The 17,286-nt window shown below is 36.2% G+C and overlaps 2 protein-coding genes across 2 annotated transcripts in view; one reads left to right on the top strand and one right to left on the bottom strand.

The window, feature by feature from the left end:
- Positions 1 to 1,077: 1,077 nt before the first annotated feature.
- Positions 1,078 to 17,286, top strand: part of shisa9a (shisa family member 9a) — a 76,049-nt gene continuing 59,840 nt past the window's right edge. The window contains exon 1 of the mRNA XM_081392664.1: positions 1,078 to 1,255. The gene's annotated coding sequence lies outside the window, so the exon portion shown is untranslated. The remainder of the gene's footprint in view (positions 1,256 to 17,286) is intronic.
- cpped1 (calcineurin-like phosphoesterase domain containing 1) overlaps positions 10,391 to 17,286 on the bottom strand; it is a 30,888-nt gene continuing 23,992 nt past the window's right edge. The window contains exon 4 of the mRNA XM_081392662.1: positions 10,391 to 11,946. Within this exon, the coding sequence (XP_081248788.1) occupies positions 11,723 to 11,946 (224 nt within the window). The 3' untranslated portion in view covers positions 10,391 to 11,722. The remainder of the gene's footprint in view (positions 11,947 to 17,286) is intronic.

Here is a 17,286-nt window from a genome sequence, read left to right as displayed (position 1 = left end):
AAAATTCCATCACATTTCTGTCACTGAAATCCATCCTTCTGCTGGGATTAGGACAATCCTGTTTTTTTATTTATACTGTAATTATTATCAAAGGTATCCCAATCATCTTACTAAAAAGTTTTGAACAACACAAACGGACAATTTGATCCCGATCAAAGATTGGATTTTGTGATCTAATCCAATTTTCAGAATCCTTTTTTTCTTTTAAACAATCCATTTTCAGGATTTGATCCAATCCCATAGCCGAAATCTATTTATTTTATTTTATTTTATTTATAAAGGGACCATGTACAATTTTTAACATAAATGTTTCCATTTCATGCATTGTACAAGAGTTAGCCAAAGCCTAATTTTCATCCGCAGTCCCCGGGGACCCCCAAAATCCCCCAAATCCGATCAGATTATTTTTTTAACAACTGGGTCCATGTCATTAAAAATGAAAGCAAGTTAATATTCCATGTTTTAGAAATTGTTTTGAACTTAATTATTTATTTATTATGGAGGCTGAACTTCATAGAAAGTGCTTATGGCTTCCTGCTTGGAATTTGTATTTTTATTTTTTACTCCTAAAGTACTGTTATGAATGCAAGCAGGGTTAAACTTTTTGCCACACCTGCCAATACCGGCCAAAAATATCAGGCAGTTATGACACCAAAAGATTAGAAAATTCACAATCCTCTATTTCAATTTGATACCACAGCTAAAACTATTAGCTTAACTAATATGCATTTAATAGCCAACATTTTTAAAGACAAGTAAACAGTCAGTAATAAAATAAGAACAAAATCAAATTACAGGCAAAAGCACATAATAAATACAATACAACAAAGAACAAATGAAACAAATTAATGAAACAAATGAAACAAACAGTGCTCTTCAGGAAGGTTTAGTTTTCAGGTACCAGAATTATATAAAGTAGGCTAATCTAATAAATAATACTGCATGGTCTTTATATCCTTTATATATAATTTTACCCCCCTTTTCTCTTTGTTGTTTGATTAACATTAAAAAAAGCAGACAGTAGCAGGATTATTAGGATGCTGCCACTTTAAGACCGAATCACTCACGTGTTCACTTAAGACATAACCGATTATGTTTATTAGGATACTCGCCAAGACGGGCATTTTTTGACGAAATTTTGAGTGAATTTGTCCATTAAAGCGCAGGAAGGCATGGAAGAGAGCTCAACTTCACGCGTTGCCTGAGAGACTCGGCTTTCAAGCGCGCTTCGGATGTCAAACTTCCCACACAGCTCGTGAGTAACATATTCACTTTCGCTTGTTCCAGCTCTTGAATATTTACATTAGAAAGGCTGCAAATTTCATGATGACGCAGCACTCTGAAACATACACTGTAGAGAGCGTCGTGCACGTTTGATCACGTTCATGTTGTCACAACATTGCACTTCAAATAAGTGTTACCAACAGTTTCATATACTCGCCAACTTTTACTCGCACGTGGTGAGTGTTAATTTTAGGCCCTGTATGCAAGCCATAATTATGACATAAAAAGTCATTATTGTGAGATAAATAGTCGAAATTAGCTGTGAGAAAAATAGATAGGCCTACTTTATAGATATAAACTCACGAGAATGTTAAAATAGGCTAACTTATTACATAAAAAGGCACAATTATTCCAGTCAACATTGACATAAAAAGTCAAATATGAGATAATTGACCACCTTATCACATATATTATGAGAAACCAAGTCTTTATGAGGGAAAAATAATAGATAAAACCATAAGATGACATAAAAGTTTATGAAGTTTACATTTTTATCAGAACTATGATTTTTGTTTATGTCATTCTTATGATTTACCAAGCATTTTTTTTTCCTTATTTATTATGTTTATTTTAAATATTCTTCATTCACCCCACCAGCTCTCCGGATTATATAAGCATTTATTGTATGTCTAGTACATCAGACCCTATATGTCTCATGTGTGTCCCAAAGCTGCAATATTCTATTCTATTCTATTCTATTCTATTCCCCTGCAAATATTTGAGAAGGCTGAAGAAATCATGATGAATCACTATGAGTGTGTGCATTGCTACTTAATGGCCTTGAGAGAGCAGTAGAGCACTTCTGTGTAGAGGGCTGCTGAAAGAGTATTTATCACAGTTTAAGTGGGGCATGCTTCAAAATAAATAGGAAATGGATTTAAAGATTTATTATGAAGAATATAGCATGTACCAGGATGTTTTTATAGATCATTTTTTTTCATTCAGAGAAAATAGAGAGAAAAACATTTTCACATTGCTATCAAGTCAACATAATTACTCAATAATATGCTGTAGCAAATACAGAAAATCTATGCAAACAGATGAATTAGTTAGAAACTCTCCATATCCACCAACTCCAGTTGGACTCCATGCCTCTCTGAACACTGTTATGAATGTGAAATGTATAGGCTAACTGCTATACCACACATGCCAGACTCATACAGTATTTATCCATGTAAATGTAAAGGTGTGACATTCAGCTTTCAATATTGATATCTTGTCAAGATGAAAATAATAGTGCATTCCAGGTCTGCATCTCTCAAGGTTAATCAAGTAATCTTGAGTGCATTCTTCTGTCAGCCTGACACTTTCATTATTTATTTTGCATATCTGCTGTTTGTTAAAGATGAATAGAAAGGGGAAAACATGTACAGAATATTTCTCAGGAAGCCCTTATCTCATCAAGTGCTCTGGTTTCTAGTTTGAAACGAAGTAACCTCAAATAACTTGAAAGAGTACCACTGGTCCATTTTTTTGTAACTGGGTGTTCTGAGGGGCAGAAAGCAAAAAATAAGAGTCCCGCTTTTCAGAGAGCTTGTTTTGTTTTTTGAGGTCACTGACTAAGCACTCGAGGAGAGGAAGCCCTAATGGTGGAAGTGAAAGTAAGGAAGGATGAACCATTTATTACACCTGGTTCAAAGTTTAATATGAGCCATTCTCAAGCATAACCATGTCAGAATGATGAGGTGGAGGGGAGAGAGAAGAAGCAAACAAACAATCAGTAGTGGAGTATTGCAGTGACTGACTGGTCATGTCAAGACGCATGAGATTAATGGAGGCAGGAAAAGACGGCGACTCAGAGAGCAGCTGGATTTCATCAGTCTTTTCAAAGGGTGACATGAGGTGCGCTGCTTAAACAGAGTTATGTCAATGACTCATTAAAAACAAGTCCAAATGTTCCACTCACTGTAAACAGGGTTCCTGCTCTGCCGCTTTAACCCTGTAAAGCCTGACGTATCAAATAACAGAAAAATCTTTTGAAATGAAACAATTTATTGAATCTTTAGACAAAATATTTAAAAAGTCTGCTTATGTGTTTTTTTATTGTCAAGTCACATTTATGTATATAGCGCTTTTTACAATACAGATTGTTTCAAAGCAGCTTTTACAGAAAACTAATGCAACAAAGTTTGTTTCAAGAAGAAAATAGCATCACAGTCCAGCTTCAGTGATGTTTCAGTTTTGTTGTACACAAGTTATTAATTTAGTTCGTTTGGTTGAAGTCCAAAGTAATCGATTGCCGAGTTCACGCGCGTGATCATAGGTAACTAAACCTATGCACGTGAACTCGGCAATCGACTACTTTGGACTTCAACCGAAAAACAGGATGTAAACACAGGTATTTGCGCTGGCTTAAATAACATCATTTTTACACATATCTTTCACATCTACTGCAGTCAGATTCACTCGTGTTCACTCAGAAGGAATCACTCACATTTTCTGTGCACTTGTAATGACACATCAAGGATGTTAAGAGGCTAAAAGCAGGTTTAGTACTTGCCCCATTAAAGTCAACAGGGTGCAAATTTTAAAAATAGAATAACTCGGTGTAGGCAACACCGATTTTTGCCGTTGTTCTCTGTATTGACAGCACTCCAAATGTACAAAAAAATTAGCTCAATGTTAAAATTGACCGGAGTTCTCCTTTAAGATCAGAGGTGTTGCCTGGCCACTGATCCAAAATTTTATAATGATCTCCAAGCCACTTCATTATCACTCTTGCCTTGTGACACGGTGCCTCATCATGCTGGAAGATGCACGTATCATCACCAAAATGCTTCTGGATCGTTGTGTGAAGTTGCACTTGCAGGACGTTTTGATACCAGTCTTTATTCATGGCAGTGTTTTTGGGCAGAATTGTAAGAGAGCCTCCCTTGGATGAAAAGCAACCACACATGAATGGTCTCAGGATGCTTCACTGTTGGCACGACACAGGTAGCGTTCACCTTTCCTTCTCCGGACAATCAATTTTCCACGTGTCACAAAAAATCATCAGAAAAAAATAACTTTGAACCAGTCTAACTTTGAACCTGTCCAATCCTTGGACTTCCTGCAGAATTTTAGTCTGTCCTTAATGTTTTTCTTGGAGAGAGGCTTCTTTACTGCCCTTCTTGACATAAAAGCACTGTCATGCGGATGCACTCACACACACCTGCTTTCAATATTGAAAAAATTCTGCACTGGTGGTGACACGAATCCTCAGACTCCTCAGGAGGAGACGGTCTCGGCACTTGCTGGACACTCTGGGACGTACTGAAGCCTTCTTCGCTGCAGTTAAACCTCTCTTTTTGAAGTTCTCTGATCCGGTAAATGGTTCTTTCAGGTGCAATATTTTTGCAGTAGTTTCTTTGCATGTGAGGCCATTTTGATGCAGAGCGATATTCCCTGCTTGTCTGTCTTTGGAGGTAACCATTGCTAACACAGTGAAATGGAAGCTCTTCTTCCCTCCATTTATAGCAGTCATTCTGTTCTTGTAATCCAGTCAGAATGATAGAGAAATTTCTCCTGACCAGTACTTGTTCACAGTTTCCCATGTGCTGATTATATGATTAGTGAAATTATGTTAGCTGGTCATTTTGTGCCAGGGTAAATTTGTGTTTTTGTGATAAAGTTGCCAATTAAGCTTTTTGCAATTATTTAAAATTGCACTCTGCACACTAACCTAGAAACAATTTGATAAAATGCCACACCAACTGAACACAACATTTATGTCACTGCCAACACATCTGTAAGTTGCTTCAATCCAGTAAATGTTCATCTTAAAATATTTCAATATAAAAGTTTATTCCTACATTTACTTCATTAAAAATCAGATTTCACAGCGAAAAGACACATGTACCATGACCCGACAGAGGATGTTTTTAGGCCTTTGGCTTGCTAAAAAAGTATAAACTATCAATCAGACAACAGAAGGCATGTAGTAGATTATGGACAGCAGGTTTTTCAGCAAAGTTTTTATCGTGTTGATAATTTAGAGGCCTTAGATATTTGCATATCAAGTATGATACAGTAGGATTTATATGGTTAAAGGGATAGTGCACCCAAAAAATTCAAACCTGTATGACTTTCTTCTGTGGAACACAAATGAAGAGGTTTTTGTCCATACAAGATGTCAATGGGGTCCAAAATAACATTGAATCCCTATTGCTATTTTCCACTGAAGAAAGAAGTCATAAAGGTTTAGAAAGACATGAGGGTGAGTAAATAAATAATGACAGAGTGTACATTTTTACAGTGAACTTTCTCTTTAAATGTTTGGAGAGTAGGGTTTGGGAGAGACTGAGAGTCAGTTGAAAGGATACATCAACTTTAAGACAGAGTCTACTAAAAACTGGATTAAAGTCACCAAGGTGCATGAATAACACTGCAGTATATTTGGTTTGCACATCACCAAATGAAGTTACGGTGAGAACAGTGAGATCCTGATGAAGTAAACTCCAAAACAACTGAGGGAACATTCTTGTGGGAATTTAAGCCTTCATACAAAATACACTGGCTAGTTACATGATAAATGATCTATCAGTAATACAGAGTGTTTTTGGGAAAATCTCACACATTCAAAATGAACTGCTGTGAGTCACTAATAGAGAGAGTGCATTTCAGTAGAACAAATAAAAACAAAAAATAGTTTGTGGTTGAAAGTGGAAACCCATTTCGTATTTCTACAAATTACCACAGCTGCTCCATTTGATGAGACCGTTTTTGTGCCAATGAATTTAAAAACAGAGCTCTTAGTGTTGAAACCAAACTGCAGTGTGGCTGATAAGTCTAGAGGCGCTTTTAAAAAACATTAGCTCATTTCTGCAATTCCCTTTATTTCAAATATTAATATCATGTGTAATAATCTAATTGAGGCAGAGGATGAAAATCAAGGCTGCCCGGTGTGAGAAAATATGGTGGTAGATTATCCGCATTAGCATTCTTACTGGATTTTAAAAGAACCAGTAAGAAAGGGATTAATTTTCATACAGTGTAAAATATAGAAACCTTCTACATGAATAAGACAAGTCATTTCTATGTTAAAAATGAGTTGAAATTCCAATTAAAGATACAAAATTAATCTCAGAGCTTAGAAGGATAAATACACAAGGTCACATTTAAGTTCACACATTCCACAGCATTAGAAGCACGTTTTGAGGTTAAACATCTCAATCCATCTAAAATTAATAGGGTTTTCTGGGCTTATCTTGACAGGTATTTATAGGCCAAGTCATTTTGCAATGCCAATGAGGCATCTTAATGATGTAGTGTGTGTCTGTGTGTTTTTGCTAATGTGCATACTGAAAATGACTCTATTACTGTCCAACTCTGAAATAGTGTGTGCAGATGGGCAGACAGTGCAGCAATCTGTCAAATTCTGTGTGAGGGGCTGACTGACAACCTGAAGTGTTGGCTTGTGGAAAGTTCTCGCTTCAGAAACTTTATTTTGATGGAAAAGAGGGAACTTTAGTTAGAATACAACGAGGGGTCAAGGTTTGGCTGGCTGAATGAGAATGCTAAAGGATGGCTTTTTCGAGGTATTGAAATCACCATGAAATAAAAAAAAAATGTTATTGAATATTGGAGGATTTATTATAAACGATTTATCCATGCATGCACATAATTATAAAAATAAACAAAAATTATGAGCCCTTGTAATCTTTAATCACAATAACTTCCTCTCCTTTAGCATTAAGCATTAACAGAACTGTTGCACGTTTCAGAGCAACATACAGTGGTGTTTTGAATCAGCATTTTTTCAATGAAACAGTGCCAGTTATTTAGGGACTCATATTTCACTTCATACCTAAATTAATCATTGCTTTTTTCAAGTTGGCATGAAATGGAGGTTGCAATAGTCTTTTAGTCCCTATTGTGAAGTGTATCTAAGTGAAACGGCTTCTCAAACAAGAACAAATGTAGAGCGGTACTTGATTTTGACCATCGGGAATTTATTGGATTGTCATTTTCTGTTGCGGTGATCTCATGTGAGTGACAGTTTGTCCCGCCCTCACACCAGTAAACGTGTCATCAGAGAAGAGATGTCGTTGCAAGAGGGAGGGAAAGTTATTTTGATTAAAGATTACAAGGTAAACGGGTAAATCATTTAGAATTACTAAACTACTGCAATATTTCATAAAAAAACAAGAATTGTCCATTTTTGATTTCATGGTGAATTTAAATAATCTGTCTGAATGATTCACTGACTCATTCATAAAGACAGTGACGTTCTGAATCAGTGTTTCGAACGAATCAGTTGAGTAACTCACTCATAAAGACATTGGCTGCATCTGAAATCGTATACTCTCTTGAGTAGGTACTTATTTTGAATAATTACTTCATGGCCACTAAAAAAGTACGTTCTTTATAGTATGAATGTGTGCAGTAGTATGGAAGAAGTAGGTCATCCGGGTACTTTTTGCCTACTCTTTTATGAATACTGTGAATTTCTGGCATTTTTGGACATCTTTTGTCACATACCTCTATATAGTACATAACTATATAGCTTTTGGATGCAGCCATTCACTTGCCAACACCTATTGGCGTCTGCTGTAACCTGCAGAAAAGTCACAAATTAGAATCTCACAAACTGATGGATTTAATATTAAATGTAATTGTTTCTACGAATCTGATTGGTCTAGCAGGAATTAACTGTTGTTTAAAGGATATTTTACTCTTCAATATGGCGGCTATAAAGCCTTGGCCAAAGTTTTGGCCATTCGGCAGGTGGTTATTATTGGTGGTTTATATGTCAGGCTGTTGATGCCCTGTGATTTACTCAGTGTAGGAGTTCATTCTGCTGTGTGAAGAAAACCAACCTGCTAAATGTCAGATGTCCTCCTGTTCTAAAGCTGAATTCATCTACATGCAATGCTGCCTGTCTATGTCAGAAGTGGGATGGGCAAGAAAAACTGCTTTAGAAACTGACAAATGGCCTAATAATTTCTTAAGTTAAAAACTCAGTAACAGAGACAACTCTTTACAGCTGACTTACTGTGAAATCCAAATTATCGATGTAAGAACAGAGGGCATTACGACTGTAGTCACTGACCTGGACAAATCGTATTATGTTGTACATCCTTGAGTACTGCATGCTATCTTAGAATGACATGCTGATTACTTGCCCTCAGGCTTGAGATCAGAACAAAAAGCACAGGGTGATGCTTTCAATATACAACAGCTGCTACAGGAAGAAGCTGGAGAGAACATAAGGAAACATGACAAGGGACATTTTATGCCTAGGTTCACTGAATCAGGTCTTTGTAGAGCTGCTACTAGCAATGGGAAAGATTGTTTTGTCTAATGGATGAAACACTGAAACGTGTTTCTTTCTATTGCCGATTCATTTATTACAATTTTTCCCCCAATCTGTCACTCTGGTGATTCTGATTGTATTTGTGCCATTTAAATATCATTATATCATCATGAGAATACTTTGGTAACACTTTGCAATAAGGTCTCGTGAACATTAGTTAATGCATTGACTAATGAACTAACAATGTGCAATAGAGTCATAAAGCATTGATCAACCTTTGTCAGTGTTTGTTAATAAAAAATGTTCATGTTCTTGCTAGTTCATAGTGTAATAACTAATGTTAACAGATTCAACTTTGGATCTTAAACATGTATTAGTAGGCTAAATGTTGAGACTAACATTAAGATAAAGATAAAAATGCAGTAAGTATCATTGTTTGTTCATGTTAACTAATGTAGTTATATGCTAACAATTGAAACCTTATTGTGTTACCAATATTCCTGCTTGTTGGAATAAAAAAGTGAAATATTGTGTTTCAACATGTCACCTACCTTAGTTTTATTCCCAACCCAAGTTTTTTTTTTCAACCATTGGACCTCTCTAAGCAATGACCAAAAATATTTTTAGTAAAAAGAATTTCTTGAATGTCTTGACCATTGATATATTGCCACTATAGTGTCAAGTCAACAAGAAGTCAGGAAATAGAATAATTTAAGTCTTACATAAGACAGTGACCGTTTCTGGTTAATTTCAATCTGACATAAATGAAAAATGACCCGTTCAGTAAGGGAGTCAGCTGTGAACTCAGTAACAGCTCTAATTATTTATTAAGCGAGTGAGTCTGATTCAAATCGCAAACTCACAAGCCAGTCAGTTTGAAGCTTCGTGAATCAGACATTACATGTGCAGACTCTTTAGCTGTACACTCCTAAAATACAAATTATTGGTATGAAAAAGCAAAATGTAAGCGAATGCACTACTTAAAAAGCCAAGACAGTATGAAGTTTTTGGCGGAATATGAGAAGTTATGTGTGGAGTGATGAATCACAATGAAATATGAGTTGCATGGTGATGATCCAGAGCGGCGTCTTCAAAAATCTGCTGAGAAATAATAATAAATGCATCTCTACCACAGGAAGAGGTGTCAATGTTCGAGGAGCCTTTTTAGCTATTGGTATTGGTGAGCTGCTTCACTGTGAAAAGTCATTTAATGCTTTGTAGTACAGGAGAATATTGCTGAATAATGTTATATAAAGAGGAATGATCGGATGTTATTTTTCAACAAGACAACGCTTTTGCCCAAATTGCAAAGAAAACCAAGAAGTGGCTTGAGAACAAGCTCATCAGGTTCATGTTTTAGCAGGGTCAGAGTCCAGATTTAAATCCTAAAGTGAATATTCAAATGAACTCAATTGAACTGGGAGACATTTTTCAGCCTCTCATGAACTGTTTGAAGCCATTACACTGAGTGCAACAACACTGACTCTTCGTCCTGTAAAAAGGCGTCTGCAAGTTGGGGAAGGATATTCTGTGTTAAGTTACTTATCTACAGTATTAGTGTAATTCTTGCTAAGTTCTTGACCAGTGATATGCGAATAAATGGTTAAGACCATTAAAAGACCTAAATATTTTGCCATTTTTGGCCCAGGAGTGTATTACAGTAACTATGGCAACTATCCGGATGCACAAATATTTCCAAATCTCGCTAGTGCCGATTCGATTTTTAACAACTGCTGCAAATATTTATTTCAGTCATATTTGTGTGAATTGTAGTTGCATTCTGGGGCCCTATATTCAAATCATAAACCTCTTAAAAATAAAAGCTCATTTGTGAAAATAGAGACAACAAACAAAGCATTAATCTTTTTTTTTATGAATTTTATTTAAAGTACAGTACAAAAATACAACCATGTACAGAATTCAAAATCTAATTCTATTAAACCTGTCAATTATAGAATTAAAACAAAGAAACATACCATAAAACGAATAAGAAATGTTTCAGATTCTGCAGTCAGATTTCTAGGCCACTTATCAAGTAAATTAGCTAACATTGTACAATAAGGTTTCATCTGTTACCATTAGTTACTAACGAACAAACAATATATATTACATCTATTAATATCTTAATGTTAATTTGAACATTTACTACTACAATAAATCATAGTGTCCATCGACATTAGATAATGAACTCTAACATAAACAATGAACAAATGTACTTTTATTAACTAACATTAACAATGGTTAATAAATGCAATAGAAATATACTGCTCATTACTTAACAAATTAGACCTTATTGTAGTACCATAAATTTGCAACATTGATCATGTGAACACATTTGTACAGTGAGTCAAATGTTCCTGCAACTCAAGTGTCCGCTATTAAAGCAAAAGCAGCACAAATAAAATACTAAAACATTCTGATAATCATGTTCAGTTTTCACTCCAACTGAATGTCTTTTACAAAATTTATCATGAAAACTTTAAACTTTTTAACCCCTCTGCATGGTCATAGCATTAGACATTACATATAAATATTACATGGAAAGATCCAGAGAAAGCTGGAAAACATCCAGTTTAATTCAGCATGAATGACACTGGTGAGGAAGACACAAGATCTGAGATTGAATTCAGACAAGAGCTTGGTCATTTAAAATGTTTTTATTGCTGTACGCCTGCCGTTTAAGTTGTTCAGTCACACTTGGTTGCGTTCGTCCAAGTGTGAGGTGAGGTCAGCAATTATGTTTTCGGTGATCCACCCACAGTACAAGTGACTCGATGTCCCGGTCACCGCAGCCATGTCTTTCAATAGTTACCATGGAGATTCCCTCTTCCCTCCTCTCAGAGACGGAACAGAGTAATGAGCAGAGAGGAGCAAAGAGTGAACTCATCAAACTGTCATCCAAAATGTTCAGCACTATTAAACTACCATTGTACCCTAGCATTTCCTCACTCCATTAGTATGATGAGGTGATTTAACTGAATTCTCAGACACATTTGCATGATTAAAGTGTGGAGACAGATGATGTGAGTATCAAAGATCAAAAGTGGCTAATGTATTGTTAATGTAACGCAAGAACGTTCGTTCCTGTAAAAACAAAAACAAAAAAACACCTGAAATCTCTAAATGTACAAATAACGGCTCAGTTTCTATAATGAATGTTGAAGATAAAGACACAACCGCATGATTATTTAACTGGAGATGGTTTTAAACCAACAATTTCTTCAGGTCTTCATCCATTCCTCTTTTGGTTAATTGATCCAGACTATGGTAGCGATGGACGATATCATCTTCAGTAACTACCACCACTCGCACACCGTGAGTGTCATTCCCCAACTGACAACCCACTGCTGAGCTCACCACCATATCCAGCCCATCATGGCATCCTCCTGCATTTCTGTGGTAGTGACCAGAGAACACAGCTTTCACCCCTGAAATGAGACACAGGTTGATATCACTAACAATCATTCATTCACAATCATTCACAATCATTTGAAAATCATTCCCCAGTGAAATCATGCATAATAGTCATTTCATGATCACATTAGTCTCGGCTTCGCACCTACAGATGCCCACAGTCCATTTTTACAAAACTGGAGGGTACTTTCTCAATTCGGCAAGCTCTAATCTGATTGGCTGACTCTTTACAACTTCCTGTCGCTCGAACAGTAGAGCATGGTAGTAGCAACTCGAATGTCAAGCCAAGGGTTCAACTCCCAATAAATGGGAGATTATTCTGATTATTCTTTCACTCCTCTATCAGAAATCTTGCGAGGAGCACTGGTCGAGGCAAATTTATGGTGAAATTATTGTCTTTCCACTTCCGTATTATGGCCCCAACAGTGCTCACTGGAACATTCAGAAGCTTAGAATGGCGCCTATAACCAATGCCATCATTATGTTTTGCAACAATTAGGTTGCGAAGGTCTTGAGACAGCTCTTTGCTTTTACCCATCATGAGATGTGTCTTGTGTGACACCTTGGCAATGAGACCTTTTTGTAGGCCATTATTTGGGACTGAACCAGCTGTTATTAATTCCACGGACAGGGGACTGGATTGCTTTTTAATTACTGTAAGTTTTCAGCAGTTGTCTTGGCTTTCCATGCCTTTTTGCGCCTCCCTTTCTTCATGTGTTCAATACTTTTTCCCTGTGTCATTTCACATTATTACACATAACTTAATTTCTGAACTTTTTTTGTTTGTTTCTTTGTATGTATGGCTTACTTGGGTTGTTACCAACATCTGGTGAAAATTTCATGTCAATAGCACCTTTGGAAATATATTTACTGAGAAAAATGATGAAGTGTTCAATTCTTATTTCCCCCACTGTATACAATATCGTTTAATGTGACCACTGCTAAATGGTTTGTGTACTGTAAAAGTTTGAGACCATTACGAAATGAATAAAGATATTAATATTTAATTAAGCAAGAATGCATCAAATCAATAAAGTGACAGTAAAACATCTATAATGTTACAGAAGATTTATATTTCAAATAAATGCTGTTCATTTGAGCTTCGTAAAATCCTGAAAAAAAAACATTAGTTTCTACAAATATATTAATCAGCACCACTGTCTTCAACATTGATAATAATAATAAAAATAAAAAAATCTTGAGCACCAAATCAATATAATAGAATGATTTCTGAAGGATCATGAGACACTGAAGACTGGAGTAATAATGCTGAAAAATCAGCTTTGCCATAACAGGTATAAATTACATATTAAAATATACTATAATATTATAATATTTCATTGTCATCTAGTGTATATATATATATAAGTGTGTGTATATAAGTATATACAGTGAGGAAAATAAGTATTTGAACACCCTGCTATTTTGCAAGTTCTCCCACTTGGAAATCATGGAGGGGTCTGAAATTGTCATTGTAGGTGCATGTCCACTGTGAGAGACATAATCTAATAAATAATTAAATAAATAAATAAATATATATATATATATATATATATATATATATATATATATATAAATAAATATAAATAATATATATATATATATATATATATATATATATATATATATATATATATATATATATATATATATATATATATAACATTTCACAATATGACTTTCTGTATTTTTTATTAAATAAATGCAGCTTTGTTGAGCATAAGACACTTTTTTCAAAAACATAAAAAAAATCTACAAACTTTTGAACGGTATATACACATTGGTCAGATGGTCTCTTCCAGTCTAAAGTCTGTTTCTTGGCCACTATGGGCTGCAACGTGGACCACATTTATATTGAAATCCACTGCTGCTTCAATGTATATCTAATAGGGGTGTAACGATTCGTTTTAACAACGATTCGTATCGCGATTCGTGGTTGTCGATACGATTCAAGGACGATATTGGTTCATTTAGAACGATACGATCCGAATCGATTCAGTGACTTTTTAGCCAAAAATTCTTGTAAGGGAATCAGGTATCAATTAATAATATAAACAAACAAGTAAACAACAATTAATGTCAAATGCATTCACATTTTATTTGAATAACGTAGGACTAAATAGCAGGACCTTATGTAGCCCTGCTCCTTTTCAGCGCTGCGCTCGTTGTCTTTTGCCTTTTGGTCTGTATTTTCACAGCGATTCTGCGTGTTTATTAATGAACGGCTCGTTTTAACATATTTCCGGTCGACTGACATTTGTTAAGTCATCTGCTTTAAACATCACAGTCCTCATGATAACTTTCGTTAACTTTACATTAAGTAAATCCACTTCAAAAGCTAATTACTCCTGGACAGCAATGCCATAGAAATATACAGAGCGACCGCAAAAACGGAAGTTAAAAGACAATATTCTAAAGATGGCGGCACCCTCGTTTCTCTGGCGCATAAGGTCTATAGCGGCTGAGGACAGGAAAGTCTTTGCACTTCTGCTGGCGCGTCACGCATGACGATGACTTCTCAGATAGGTAGACTGAATCGAGTAACGTTTAACTCCTTTATCATTAAAAGTGCTAAGAAAACATCCATTTAAAGTCTGACGTGCTTAAATCCAATGCGTTATTTCCTAGTATCGATACAATCGATTCATTACCTTTTAAAACGATGTTAGATCGATATATGTCGTCCGGAAGGCCAACTTGCCGAGCACAGATCGATGTAGTTGGATCATAGGAATATAAATCGATACATCGATGTAGTTGATGAATCGTTACACACCTAATATCTAATGAGTGATTATAATCAAGGTATTAATCAATATTTTTCCTTGTAAATATTAAATGAGTTGAATGACTTCTCTAGGCTTATGAGATTTTACTTTGTTATAGAAGTTACCAGTGTGATTACTGAAATGTTCCTTTCATGTATTCTCTAATGTCTTTATTTGATATCTGAGAGGTGACTGTGGGTCTAGTCTATGCTAGGAATACAGCAACAGTGCTTGCTTATTTAGCCCGGCTTCCAGAAATGAAATATGGACTCGTTTTTTAGAGAAAGGTCTTCAACGTGTGTTAAAACATCTACAGTATCTGTTCTTCTAGGGAACCATGACGACTATAGGTCACAAGGGTCATTGGAACCAATAGTTTAAGTGACCATTTCTTAGCTAAAGTCTTTACTTTACTGTTAGATTAAAGTGTCCTCTCATTGAGAAAGAACGTATTATCTTGATGTTTTGAGAAGACTCTCCTGTTTATCATTAGAGCCTAGCCAAATCCAACCTTGAAGAAGCTGTGTGTGTTAGTATTCTTGGTTACAGGTTAAGGAATAATTGGCATTAGTGGAGATGGACTGACTTGTTTCCTTTGACATGCTGGTGCCTAGAGACAGTCTAGTGACCTCGGAGGACCACTGGTACCTAACTCAGGGTCCTGGTGGCAGCCGTACAGACTATAGAGATGTGCTACTGCCTATCAGTCCATGTGTGGAAAATTACTTTGTTTATCTATTTCTTAGCCAATCAGAATCATTCAACCTGAAGCAAGGATGTATCTTAAACCTCGGTGAAGGGTATAATTGCTGTGATCTTTGTAACTGTAAGCGGAGAGGCCTATGAACTCCTTGTGAGTCTTGAAGCTGACTTCTGCCTGATGAAACAACAAACTATCTTCAGTAAAACTTTTCTTCAATTGACTACACTCTTGACTCCGGGATCATATCTGGTTCTTTGACTGTAAATACGCTTACAATACACAAGACTCTGATCAAACCAACATGAGGCCATGAGCTCAACACCGCAACTGAATCAACTGAATTTCCTGTCTGATTGACCATGATAGACTGAAATAGACTGAACACTGATAGACTGAAAATCCATATCGGCATGGTGGGGGCCGCTTCAGATTCAGTTTCCCCGTTGATCTGCATAACCATTGTGAAGCTTCTCATCTCTCTCATGCAGCAGAGGCCGAGGCACTGCCATTCAGGAATTTAAAGCAATGGACCGAATGCAGAATCACTATAGTTCATCAAACAAGTCACCCAGAGGGAAAGGCACAAATAAGCTCTCTCTATTGTGAAGGAAGTGAGATTGGAGGTGGCTCTTCCACAGTTCAGCCGAGGTTTCATTTCTGAAGAGAATTCTGAAATGGTGGTACCCCCATACTGAGGTAATGGATGCATTTGGAAGCAGGAAACAAAATCTCACATGAATTTTTCATTCAGACAGAGCAAAGGTGCCAAAAACCACAGGGATGATGGTAAGACAGGAGATGGAACGCCAAAATACATAAAAGAAGAAGAAGAAAGGAGAAACTGATTATGGCAGGAACACAACATTGAGAGGTATAATTACAGATTGTTGCTTGCTGTCAAGAGTTCATCTAAATTTCACTAGTTGTTCTTGTTCCTCATGCACATGATAGCTATCTGCATGCTCTGTTGGACAGAGAGGAACACTGCTAATGAAACCACAGAAACAACACAATTACAACTACCTTGACACTTAAAGACTTACACAATGCAGCACATAAAGGAGACACCTTTTCAAAAACAATTAAAACAACAGGAACAAAACATTAGGATGAATTATAATTGCATGTAAATGACTTCAATAGGACGATTATGCACATTTCAAGCATCTTTCACATATTATAACCTCTAATCCACTTGATGGAAGCAAGCAACAGAAACATGATGGATAAAAAAGAGAGTCCAATTATCTGGGGAAGTCAGATGTGAAACTGAGGAGGGGGAAGAAAAATCAAAGCACTTCTAAAACAATTTACTCTAAGGACATCCTCTCTACTGCACTACCAGATAGAATAATTAGACATGCAATACTGTTAATGACTGCACACATCTACACATCAACCTAAACCTGTTAGGTTAACCTACACCTCAACCTAAACGCTATAGGAACTATCTGTGACGTTAGTATACGCTGATTGGCCGAAAGCACACAAAATACCCCTTTACACTTTACAAATACAGTAAAAATCAGGGCCTGAAATTTCTAAGTGATTTCTGATGGTAATGGATGTGTCCATGTTAATGTATTTGGTCTTGGTGGAATAGATCTGCTACGCTGCTGCTGCTGCAGATTAAGTACAGACACTTGCTACTGCTAATACATTCACAAAAGGGGCTTTCGCACCGGAGGAACCTTTTCATAGTTCCTAGAACTATTGGCGGAAGTCCCCGGATTTTGGTGCGTTCGTACCGCAGGAACTAGGAACTATTTTAGGTCTAGGAACGCTTTTGAAGGAACTGATTTAGTTCCTACTTCAGAGTAGGATCCCAACCAGCGCTATAGGACCTATCCGTGATGTTAGTATGCGCTAATTGGCCGAAAGTA

This window comes from Scardinius erythrophthalmus (assembly GCF_964197995.2).
Source record: "Scardinius erythrophthalmus genome assembly, chromosome: 18".
Taxonomy (NCBI): Eukaryota; Metazoa; Chordata; class Actinopteri; order Cypriniformes; family Leuciscidae; genus Scardinius; species Scardinius erythrophthalmus.
Note: the sequence above shows the minus strand (reverse complement) of the source record. Positions and strands in the feature narration are given on the sequence as shown.